The sequence below is a fragment of the Elephas maximus genome, chromosome 10, assembly GCF_024166365.1.
Source record: "Elephas maximus indicus isolate mEleMax1 chromosome 10, mEleMax1 primary haplotype, whole genome shotgun sequence".
In the NCBI taxonomy this organism is placed as follows: Eukaryota; Metazoa; Chordata; class Mammalia; order Proboscidea; family Elephantidae; genus Elephas; species Elephas maximus.
In genome coordinates this window covers 81,407,543-81,419,868 of record NC_064828.1, presented here as the reverse complement: position 1 = coordinate 81,419,868, position 12,326 = coordinate 81,407,543, and the positions used below count along the sequence as shown (strand labels likewise).

At 53.6% G+C, this 12,326-nt stretch overlaps 1 protein-coding gene across 3 annotated transcripts in view; it reads left to right on the top strand.

Moving 5' to 3' along the window:
• The first annotated feature begins 2,159 nt into the window (after positions 1-2,159).
• Positions 2,160-12,326, top strand: part of ACTN1 (actinin alpha 1) — a 102,934-nt gene continuing 92,767 nt past the window's right edge. For 2 of the 3 annotated variants that reach the window (XM_049897376.1, XM_049897377.1), the window contains exon 1: positions 2,160-2,482. In XM_049897376.1, coding sequence (XP_049753333.1) covers positions 2,378-2,482 — 105 coding nt within the window. In that variant the 5' untranslated portion in view covers positions 2,160-2,377. The remainder of the gene's footprint in view (positions 2,483-12,326) is intronic. The other variant, XM_049897375.1, reaches the window with a different exon arrangement.

Here is a 12,326-nt window from a genome sequence, read left to right as displayed (position 1 = left end):
CATTGTCTAGTCCATAGTCTAGTCCAATCCCTGTGTGAAGAGTTGGCTTTGGGAATGGCTCCTGTCCTGGGCTAACAGAAGGCCTGGGACCATGACCTCCGGGGTGCTTCTAGTCTCAGTCAGACCATTAAGTCCGGTCTTTTTACAAGAATTTGGGGTCTGCATCCCACTGCTCTTCTGCTCCCTCAGGGGTTCTTTGTTGTGTTCCTTGTCAGGACAGTCATCGATTGTAGCTGGGTCCTTGCACGCATCTTATTGCATTATATTTTTGTTTCTGTGTCTCTGCTGGGCTGTGTGGGGCAGCAGTTGCGTCTTTTTCATCTCTATATGCATAGCATCCGGCACATTCCCTGAGACACAGAAGGTGCTCAGCGGCAAGTATTTATTGAGCGAATGAATGGATACAGAACCATCGTTACCCTATGTGTTAGGTTTGGAGTCATAGTTTAGAAGTGGTTATAAAATAGCCCATAAATTTGCTGTCTCTGTGGCTCCGAAGGAGCACTTCCTCAACCATGAGCTTGTGGAAGGCACAGTGCTGACGGGTAACACTTGCATAAATGTGTGTGGTTGACTAACGATGCAGGGAGCAGTGACAACACAGATATCTGCTTACAACAGCATCAGCTCTCTGAGACTCGCTGGCACTTCCACACCTTTTCCAGCGCCAAAGACCGTGGCCTTTCAGTTTTCTAATCCATGCCCCCTCTTCCTGTCAGTGAATTCCTTCCTCTACTCACCTCTGGACTGATAGACTCAGGTTTTTGTATTTGACTCAGCCTTTTTTTTTTTTTTATCTTACAAATACAAGCAAGCGTTACTTTGTGCTAGACGATAGGACATAGGGCTGCCTGTCTGTTGTCCCCCCGGAGTGCTAATAACTTACTGGAAGTGTACTGGCTACCCTTTTTTGGATCCCGGATCCGTCAGAGGAGCCCACCAGGATGTGAGGCCTGCCTCTGCCCTGCATTTCTCTCTCACCGCGGGGACCCGCGTGTTTAAACTCTCCTCCTAAGGACGGCCAGGCCGCATTCCCAGGGGACAGAGACAAAGCATTAAGTTAGAGGTGTTTAGTCAATCTTTCCCTCCTTCCTCCTGCAACAATAAGGCTTTGTTTGTCTGGTGTAAGGTTACAGGGTTGGGCTGTAGAGTCCTGAGATCCTGCGGTATCCCTTTTCCGAGCTTTTCTTCCTTGAGCCTCAGTTTCTCCATCTGTCAGGTGTGGAGGGGGGCCATGGAGTAGGTACATCACTCAGGGACCTCCCTCCTAGTTTTCAAGATGTTGCTTGTGTGTGCATTGAGGCGGAGGAAGACGCTGGATGGGCGCAGGTAGCCCCAGTCCTGCGCGCAAGCCGAGCGCGCCCTTGAAGACCTGGCGGGGGGTCCCGGGAAGTCGGCCACCCAGCCGCCACTCGGGAAGCCCAGCGGCGAGAGGTCCACTGAGCCAGAGGGCAAGCCGGAAAGGACCCTGCGGCAAGGCGGGAAGGCTCAGTAGCCTCCGAGCACGGTTCGTTGGCGAGAGCCCTGGCTCTAGGAGCAGAGGGGTCGGCGGAGTCGCGTCGGGCGGGGACTACGGGGCGGGGGCAGCGGAGTCAGGAAATTCCTTTCTATTTTGTCTCTCCCTGCCCCCTTTCCTTGGGTGCTGATCTGCCCGACCCAGGGCTCCCTGGGAATGAGAAAACGAAATGCTTTTCGGGTTTTCTCGCGGCCCGCTCGCTCCGGTGCTTGGAGAGCGCATGAGAGCGCACGAACGCCATCAAGCCTGAGTACGGGGCCCTCCCGCGGGCGAAGAACGGCCCATTCCCCTGCGATTCTTGGGGCTCCCGAGCGCCCTGCCACTCGGTCCCCAAGCTCGGGGAGGCGTCCCCCGGCTTCGGTCCCGTTCAGCTTAAGCTGGTGTCACATGAGCCGCGGGGAACTGCGAACCCAGGGAGTGGGCGGGGACGTGCGCGCCGAGAGAGGGCCGCCCAGTCCACCTATATGCGCCGCGGCCGGGCTGACGGATGCCAGGAATTCCCAATGAGAGGCGCTGGGGGGAAGTTTGGGCAACTCCGCCTGGCCAATGGAAGACCTCGGGAGGGCTCTGCCCCTTCCTCCGCCCCCGCCCGCCCGGCTCCCGCAGCGCGAGTGTGCCCGCTTGGCTCAGTGTGCGTGGAGATTAGGTCCGAGCTCCCGCCGCCGTCGCCACCGCCGCCGCAGCCAGCAGCAGCTTTCCGGAGCAGCGCCGCGGCGGAACTGGGCGCACGGGAGCTAGCCCGGCCCCGCCAGCCCAGCCCGGCCCACTCCCACCCCACGCCCCGGCAGCAGCAGTAGCCGCCGCCGCCGACCAGGGAGAAGGTGGAGGAAAAAACCCAGCCCCTAGCACGCGCGCACCATCATGGACCATTATGATTCCCAGCAAACCAACGACTATATGCAGCCGGAAGAGGACTGGGACCGAGATCTGCTCCTGGACCCGGCCTGGGAGAAGCAGCAAAGAAAGGTCAGCAGCCATCCTAGCCTCCACAGTCCCGGGCCCCGGCCGGCTCCGTCCGCTGTGCTCCCGGATCCGAACGGGTTTCGGGCGCGCACGGGCGGGGGCGGGAGGCACACGGTGCTGGAGGTTGGGGTGTTGGGTTACAGGCGCGGGGCGGAAGGGAGCGCTCCCCTGCCCAGGAGCCGGCGAACGCCCACCGCAAGGGCGGGGAGGTGGAGTCGCCGGTGGGCTGGTCGCCGTGGGGACCGCGATCTAGGTATCCCTGCTCCTGCCACCCCATCCCCGCGTGGGCAGAGTCGGGTGGTGCGCGGGAGGCAGGGGCTGAGACCCCCGCCCCGTGGCAGCTAGCTCCGGATCGATTTTCCGTTCCCTTCCCCGCCCCCTGGCCGCCTTTCCATATGGCGTGCAGTGGCAGCACGCTTCCTGGGCCGCCTTGCGCTCGGTACCTGAGGGGGCAAGCTGCCCGGGACTGTGAGCCCTCAGCCCCAGGCCGCAGGCTGGTGGGAGAGCGGGCGCCGGAGGGATTGGCCTCAGCCTCTGGGTCTGCCTGGAGCGGGACCCGCTGGCATTTGCCTGGGGCGGCAAAAACCGGGGGCGTACGCGGACTCCCTAGCGGGCCCTGTGGGGGCGGGGTCAGGACGGCAAACCGTTTTATTGCTTAACTCAGTGGATTGGTAACTGCGAGCCGCAGATGGGCTTCCGTTTACGTCCAGGACTTCCGACCCCCTGCCCTTTTCGTGGGGAAGGTGAATTTGGGAGGTTAATCTGAGTCGGCGAGCTCCAGGACGAGATACTGCCCCTGGGGAGATGGGGGGTCAGTCATTGGGGATCCATGCTTAGCCGCCAAGCAGTGTCCCAGGCGCCCTGTACGTTCCTGCACCGGGTCTGGGCTGCGGAACTCGCGATGGGACCCGGGTACAGTGGCTAGTGGCAGGAAGAGATCAGAAAACCAGTCTTGGGGGAGGAGGGCTCCCCAACTCTGTCGCTGCTTCCTGCCTGCGGGGGGTGAGCCCTTGCCCCAGGCAGCCACGTACCCTGAACTACCCCCTCTCTCCCATCCGGTCCCTCCCCATGTCACTCCCCCCCCTCCAACTGATCTGGGAATGAGGGGGGAGACACAGGATGGCGCGTCCCTCTGGATAGTGCGGTTAGGGCTGGGCTTGAAGGAGAACGCTTATGTCCAAAAATGGTAACATTCATTCCCTTTTTTAAACTTAAAAGGGGGGGAGTTTAGGGCGCCGACTGAAGTTTTTTTCTCAAAGGCATCCTGTATTAGCTCACTCAGGAATCCTAAGCCCTGAAACAGCACCCTTTTCCTCACTTCATCAGACAAGCAGAGGTAATTTAAAACACAAAAGGCTTCCTCAAAGCTGGGAACCTGGGGGTCATGCCTGGCCCTATACAGTGTCCTGGATGGTGCCCTGCTTTGAGCTGACTTTGTAATTTGGCAGTTTCTTAACCACCTCCTCTCCCCTTCCTGTCTGCCCCCTTAGGGATAGCTGGGCTGGGGGTCCTGCTGCAGCCCAGCTTATTTCTCAGGACCACTGGGCTGTTGGTGGAGCTGAAAGTTGAGTGGGTAATTTGATTTCCATGGGATGCAAACCAGGGAGCTCTTTTTTTTTTCAGGATGAAGCGTTCTTGAGACTAGATTTTAAATTGAACAGGAGGGGTGGCATTGGGGTGGTGGATGCCTTGGGATCTTCCATGGAGAGTAGAAGAGGAGGAGAAATCCCTGCTAATTGAACATCTACTCTGTGCCCAGGTAGGGCAGGACTGAGGCAGCTGCCCAAAAAGCCAGGCCCCTGCAAGGCCTGCGAGAGGACGTTCCTGGGAGCAGAAACTCTTGGCTGCCCAGCACTGAGCGTTGGTCCTGCATATAGCAGTCCCTCAGTGTTACTGGTTGAATGAATGGATTATTAAATGTAGTTGGGGAGAAAAATAGAGACTCATAAAGCCCTGACCTGGGTGGAGGTGGGTGCAGGCCTCTGGAAAGCCAGGCAGGAATAGAGTCATCTGGGGAATTTGGCTCTCAAAGAGTTTCAAACACCACAGTACCAAGAGCTCGAATTTGCTGAGGTCTTAATGCGTACCAGGCACTGTTCTAATCACGATGCATATAGTGTCTCAGTTGATATTCCCAAGAACTCTGTGAGCCAGGCACACCTGAGAATGAGGAAACAGATGAACAGAGCCCCGAGGCTGGTGTGTAGTGGGGCTAGAATGCAGCCATGGTCCACACAGGCAGCTTCTCCTCCTTTGCCCTCTGTGAGCCAGGCAGGAAAGCTGGGCCAGACCTCCAGAGCCTGTGAGGATCTCTGGACCGGGGAGAACCGGTACCAGCTCCGGTGGGGCTTGATGGAGAGGGACATGGCAGAAGGAGCTCTGGCCTGGACCCAGACTCAGTGGCATCACTATGGAAGGGGGGGCTGCAAACCATACCAGGTGACACTGTCAGAGGGGATGACACCAAAATGACTTGTCTATAAAATTTTTGTGCAGTGTTTCAGCAGAAATTTATTATTTTTTATAAAAATATCCCTGTAGTTATAATGAAAACATTATTCATAAGCCCAGCTTATGTGTATTGATGTACTTACGAGGCTAAAATTCTGTACTTTTTGAGTCTTCTAATGTGGTCAGAGCTGTCATTATTACCCGATTACAATGATGCCAAATCACGTGGTTTCGTCTACACTCCGCTACAAGCATGTGCTGTTGTTTTCATTGCTCTGGTGTTTTTATAGTTGCTGATTTTGTCAAATTTTCTGGTGTTTTAGCTACAATATTGTGGTAATTAGTATTTGTGAACCTGTGTTAATAACTTCTTTAAGAATGAAGTAGTAATTAAAGGAAAATAATGAGCGATACACGGAAAGTATGATTTACAAGTAACGTTGGTACGAAAAACATCACTAAGGATTCTGTATGGTGTGGTATGAGGGGAGGTCTACGGGAGGGGTGACACCATGAGTTACCTGACTGGGTAGCACCAACCCCAGTGATGCCACTTATCTGGACCAGGTTTTTTCCCTGCCACTAATTCTCTGTGTGGCCTCTCTGCGTGGGCCTCAGCTTCCTCATCTGTAAAATTTCTGCCTTGGCTAGTTTTTAGCGTGTTGGTGGGGGGATATAAGGAGGTGGTATGACATGCTGGGAATCAGACTTAAGTAGTTTGTTGCTTTTGATACCCTTCCTACTGACTGGGAGGTGAGGGTTGAGTGGGCCCAGAGCCTACGAGTGGACCAAGACCAACCATTCCAGATGGAGGCAGAGGAGTGAGTGTGAGGATGGAGGAGGAGGACGCAGCGTGGTGCCATGCAAAGGCTGCTTGGATGGGAGGCAGAAGACCTTGATTTAGCCCTGGGGCAGCCACAGACCACTTCCCTGGGCTCCATTAATGCATTCATTTAACAGCTGCTAAGTGAGCACTTCACTATGTGCCTGGTACAGTTTAGAGCTCTGAACAAGACAGACACGGCCCTTGTTCTCGTGGTGCTTCCTTTGTTTCCTCATCTGTAAATGGGACGTATGCCCATCTGATGGCACCTAAAGGCTGTTATGGGGAGCAGGCTAACTGACGTGGTCGGAAGTACTTCCTTGGTGGATGCAGGTAAAAGTCTCTACAGGCAGGAGGCATGAGTCAAGGACCTGCCTAGGGTTGGCCACAGCGTGTCATGCCTTCAGGTAGTATTGCTGTGCAGAGTTCATGGACTGGGCTGAGCGCCTCCAGACAAAAAATGCCTTTAGTTTAGCACGTGGAGTGAAGGAGTTTCTCAGACTTTTGCAGCTTTCACAGTCTTCCTGAGCTTCAAGGCTGGGCTCTGAAGTCACCTTTTTTATGGGCAGCGGGCCGGAATGCTCATTTTTTCAGGGTGACGGTAGCCCCGGTTATTCTCTCACATGGATCCCGCCCACAGTCTTACAGTGATGTGTGCCAGGTGTCAGGCAGCCAGGCCGGCTGGAGAGAGCATAGACTTTGAGTAGGATCCTGGCTCGACACTTCCAGGCTTGTGATATTTGGCAAGTTACTTAACCTCGCTGAGCCGTCATTAAAAAAAAAAAAAAAAAACCCAAACCCACTGCCTTCGAGTCGATTCCGACTTATAGCAACCCTATAGGACAAAGTAGAACTGCCCCACAGGGTTTCCAAGGAGTGCCTGGTGGATTTGAACTGCCCACCTTTTGCTTAGCAGCCGAGCACTTAACCACTGTGCCACCAGGGCTCCTGAGCCTCCAAGCTCATTTGTAAAAGGGGGCTAATGCCCACCTTGGCTTGAGAAGTTATGTAACGTGGCAGCTTCTGCAGTTATTCCCTTTCTTCCCTCTTAAGTCCTGGAGACTCTCGCTTAGTGTGTACTCTCACAGGTGACAGTCCTGGGGCTTTTTACACGTAGGAGCTTAATAAATATTTGTTGAGTGAATGGATGTTGAAACAGGTGGGTGAACGGAGCTGCGCCGGGCCTGGCAGGTGAATGAAGGTGGTTGATAAATAAGGCCCAGGTCCCAGTTCTGCATCTACGGCAGGCAGGTCGCAGGAAGGCAGGCCTGCTTGTTTATGTACTCTCTCCTGGACTGGCACAGGAGCTAACCAAGGGGTCCAACCTGGGTGGGGGGCTGTGAAGAGGGGAGGGCCAGGTGTTGATGGGTTTACCTGGGGGAGGGAGGGTAGGGCCATATCTGCCCTCTCTGACGGTTAGGACCCATAGACCAGGCAGATGGGCTTCCCTCTCTGGTGGATATAAAACCTGAAAGAGGAGGTTTGGCTACAGTTCCCATCCTCGAACCCCTCACTGTTGTGCACTTCTGCCTGCTTCACCCCATGCCAGCATCCCTGGGAGCTGGCATCCAGCCTATCTTGTTCTCTGCTGAATCCCTAGTCCCTAGCCCAAGATTGGGCTTGTTGTAGGTGGCCAAGAAATATTGCCAAATAAGTGAATAAATGAATAAATGCCATCACGCACGACTTCCAACTCTGGGCTGGGGCTGGGGATAGGGATAAGATGCTTTACGTTCCAGATAAACCACGTCATCCTGGGGCCTCGCTGTGGCCCCAGTGTCTGCAGACTGATGTGCTCTGGGCACCCTATGAGTTCAAATCTTGGCCCCTCTGTTGTGTGATCTGGGCGAGCCACTTACCTGCTCTGTGCCTGATAATGCGGGGATAATAATAAGTCTTGCCTGAAATAGTTATGTGGAGGTTTAAATGAAGTAATGTATGTCAAGAATGTAGCATAGCGTCTAGCATTTAGTGAGTGCTCAGTAAGTGTTGACTATTTTGAGGAAATCCCTGGGTGGTGGGCTTGGCTACTATCTGAAAGGTTGGAGATTCAAGTCCACCCAGAGGCACCTTGGAAGAAAGGCCTGGCAGTATACTTGCAAAAAGTCAGCCATTGAAAACCGTGTGGAGCACAGTTCTACTCTGACCCATATGGAGTTGCCATGAATGAGAGTCAACTTGATAGCAACTAGAACTTTGAAGAAACAGTTTCTATGGCTTTTTCCCAATGTGCTTTGAGACAAGACATAGCATGTAAGCTTGACTTTGAAGAATTCAAGGTTGGATAAGGGCATATTGACCTCAGTCCCCGCGGTCAGCTCTAGCTCATTCTTAGTCACTTAACGTCTCTGATTTCTCAGTTCCCTCACCTGTAGAATGGGAATAAAGATTCCTTGCCTAGCCTTTTTGCTATTTCCTGGGAAGTCCAGGATGAAGGGATGGAAGTTAAAGTGCTGAAAAACCTATTAGTTTGTACACATGTCATTTCCACAGAGCATGAACTTCCTCTAAAAGATATTTAGCCCCAAAGTATCCTTGAGCCCCACTGTTAAATAGCCCAGCGCATTCTGCGTGCCTGCTCACACCTCCCAGCAGTAGCTCCCTGTTGCAGCCTCCTTCCTTTCCAAAGCCTGTTCCCTGTGGGTGGGCTGAGAGCAGGTGCCACACTGTGTGGGGCAGTGATTGATGAGATAGATCCACAGGGCCTGGAGCATTGGTCCCTGCCCGTCGAGGCCACCTGGCTCTGGACCAGGCAGGCTGGGGCTGCTGCTGCCTACCACTTAGGCTGCCGTAGGACTCAGCACTGAAAAGCAGACTTTCCAGTTTCGAGGAATGCTAGGACCTTGAGGGCCTGCGGGGGCCACTGAGGTTGGCTTCTAGGAGGAAGAGGCTCCAGGCTCCTGCAGGCTCCTAGATCAGAGGCCTTTCCAAAAGGAAAAGGGGGAAATGAATTTCCTCAAACCCAACTTCTTGGGGAAGTGCTGCAATGCTCTTTTGGTGCTGAGGGTAGGAAGGGAGGAGGCCTTGATCCTTGGGCCCCTCCCGGTGGGGGTTTCTGAGTGTGTGGGGTTAGCCAAGCCAAATGGTTGTGCTGCAGTTTGGACTTTCTGGTTGGGATTTTGCCTTTCCCTCTCCATTCCCAAGGAAGGTCTGAGCCTGGATACCTGGCCAGTGGCCACACACCATAAGCCAGGCCTGAGGTCTTGTCAGACAAGACTTGGGCCCGGGGCCAGGGCAGGGCAGCTGAGCCTGCTACTGTGAGTCCTGTTTCTGCTGCTCCACCCTCCAGCCCCTGAATAGTGTAAGAGTGGTTACCATATCTCCTGTGGAGTCAATCAGTGAACATTCATTTAACCACTGTTGGGTATCAGATGCCTGACTCTTGTGTTGAGGTTGTGGAAACCTTGGTTTAGGTGGCGAGGAGACGAGAGAGACACAGAATCATACCAGGCTGTGCTGATGATAGCCAGAGGCATAGCCAAGACAAATGCCACTGCCATCTTAGGGCTGGAGCCAGCACTGTGGTCTGGGGTGGTGGGGAAGGTGGAGAGGTGGTGGGATTTGAGCTGATGTCACAGGATATACAGGATTTGAAAGAAGATTCTGCTTGGAAGCCTCATGTCTCTGGCAGTTAGGGTGTGTGTGTGTAACCCACACGGGTGCAGGAATTGCCGCCTGCAAGCTGCTGCAGGCCAGGGGCCACTCCTTCCCATTGTTCTTCTTTCCATTCTTTCTGCCCTGGTAATGCTGACCTCTCACCCGCTGAGAGGGAAGGCCAGGCCAGGCTGTCTGTGTGGTCACAAGTGGGACTCTTAAGCCCCATGAGGCTAAATGCATCTCTCCAGGTGTTGTTGGGGTCAGGCCAGGCAGTTTGCCTGTCTGAGCTGCCCCCAATGTGTAACCCACCTGAGGGTGGTAAAAATTTCCAATGATGTGGTTTGAAGTCGAGGGGCTATTGTACTGGGGCTTGTATCACTTCTTGAGTGCGGTCAGTGGGCCCACATCATTGCAGGAAAGACCCTGGGGATGAGAAGACTGGAGAGGGGTTGCAGGGAACTCAAGCACACCAGTGAGCTGGGCTGAGTTACCAAGGATACTAGAGGGGTCCCTGAGCCCACCAGCTGGAGATGGTGTGGGCAGCTCTAATCTGCAGGTGGAGCTCTCCAGAGAGGTTGTGGCAGAGAGGCCTCAGGCAGGAGAAACCCACCTGGCTAGGTTCCTTTATCTTGGTCAGACTGGGCCAGGCCAGGCCCAGTCGCTCTCCTGATTCAGCCCAGGGTCTGTCTCCATCTGCAGAGGCTGCAGATGGAGGGCTGCTTGCCCCAGCTTGGCCCTGACTGAGGCAAGGAGCCTTGGGAGTGGGTGGGGGCAGGACATCCAGCAAACCAGGGCTCAGAGCCACCTGGAAGCACACCTTACTCTTAAAAAAAAAAAAATTGCCGTTGAGTTGGTTCTGACTCATGGCAGCTCCGTGGTGGCGGAGTAGACCTGTGTGCCACTGGGTTTTCAGTGGCTGTTTTTTTGGAGTAGGTCATCAGGCCTTTCTTCTGAGGCACCTCTGGGTGCCTCAGAACCTCCAGCCTTTTGGTTAGCAGCTGGGCACGTTAATCTGTGCAGCACCGAGGGGCTCATTTCTTCTTAATACACAATCACAGATTGCCCACTTGTTCCCAGACTAAGTGTCAGGTCCAAGCCCCTCAGAATCCTTCCTTCTCAGCCAGGTGGGCCAAGCCCATTCTTCCTTGCTCGTCTGCTGTTCCCTCCTGTCCTCTCTGGCTTGGGACTGTCTGGCAGGGTCTGGATGTGTGGGGCACTTTGGTCTAGTGATGTGGAGGTCCCAAAGCCTTGTGAGGAAGCAGTCATGGCCTCAGCCTCCCCCCTTGCCCATGCCAAATGGCAGCCTCAAATGGCACCATTGATTGTAGAGGGGATGAGCACAGGGCAGGGGCTTAGTCCAGACCCAGCCCCCTCCCAGAAAAGTAAGTGAGAACTGTGGTTGTCCCCAGCAGCCTGGGCAGGGCCATCTTCCCAGACCAGACAGAGGAGCAGAGCTGGTTATAAGTTAGAAAAAAATTCTTTTTCTCATAATAATAATAGTGACTTGCCTTTCTGAGCACCTGTTAATATCAGAGGTCCCTGAGTGGTGCAAACTGTTTTGTGCTGGACTACTAACCTAAAGGTTGTTTGTGTATACCCACCTAGCAACACAGAGGAAGAAAGGACTGGCAGTCTGTTTTCGTAAAGATTACAGTCAAGAAAACTCGGGAGCAGTTCTAATTTGTAACACATGGGGTCGCCGTGAGTCAGAATCGAATCAACAGCAATATATATATATTTTTAAATGTATCAAGCATTGTCTTAAGTGCTCTATGCGCATTAACCCTGGTTTGCAGATGAGAGAACTGGCTCAGAGCAGTTAAGGAACTTTTCCAAGATCACACAGCCAGCAAGTGGTAGAGCTGGAATTTGAAGCCAGGCAGTCTGGCCCCAGAGCCTGCACTTCTCACCGCTGTGCTCTGCTGCTTATAACAAATGTTTCTATCTCTAGGAACATCTAACCCAAGACAAAACGTACACAAACTAAAACCTCAATGACAAAAGTGTTCTGGAATTAGATTGTGGTGATGGTTGCACAACCTTGTGAATATACTAAAAACCACTGGATTGTACACATTAAAAGGGTGGATTTTATGATACGTGAATTACACCTCAATTAAAAAAGACCTTCAGAAAATAATAAGTAATATAAAGAAAAGGACAGTGGCCTGTCGTCCCACCTCTCAGGCAAATGCGCTCACAGGAGTGTCTGATGGTATTTGCCACCCTGTCCTTCTCTCACCCGTGTCCACCTTTCCCGTCTTGCTGCTGACTCCAGGGCCAGGGATCTGGGTTCATGGTGAGTGAGTGGCCGCCTACAAAAGGAAGAAAGTCAAGAAACGGCAGCTTTCATAGAAAGCACGATGTATGATGAGGCTCTTTACTTGGAAACTGCCGAAGAATAGATTCCAGATAAGCACAGGCAAACAGAGACTAGGGTAGGGAAAGAGGAGGTGGCCTTCCTCAGTTCCCCAAGTCTTGAGTCCTTGAGGAAATTCCTATTGGACCCAAACCCTGTTGGCCTGGGACGGCTTCTCACCCACATACCCTTCTGCCGTTTTCAGAGTTAATGGGATGGGGACCAACTGGGGCAGCCTTTCCCCAGGGCCAGGGCAGGGGAGAGCCTGGGAAGACCGAGGGCGCTCCCCAGAAGGCAGCTACACCACTCTTGGAGGTTGCCTAGCAATGGTGAGGAAAGGTGGCTGAGCCCACTGCAGAGGTGGGAGGAGAATAAAAGGCAGTTGAGGATGGAAATTTGAAGTAGTTGGAGAGAATGCTGTTACCCTGGAAACTGCCTGCTGGGTCCTTGGCTACATCAGGCTACTTACCTTTGGGACTGGATCCCGTCTTGGTTGAGAGGGAGTGGAGTCCTCTCCAGGCCTGTCCCCCACAGGGTTGGTGGCAGAGGGCATAGAGAAATCCTTCTTGCACATGGACTGTGTATTAGACATGTTCTGTCAGCAGCCTTGTTTAACG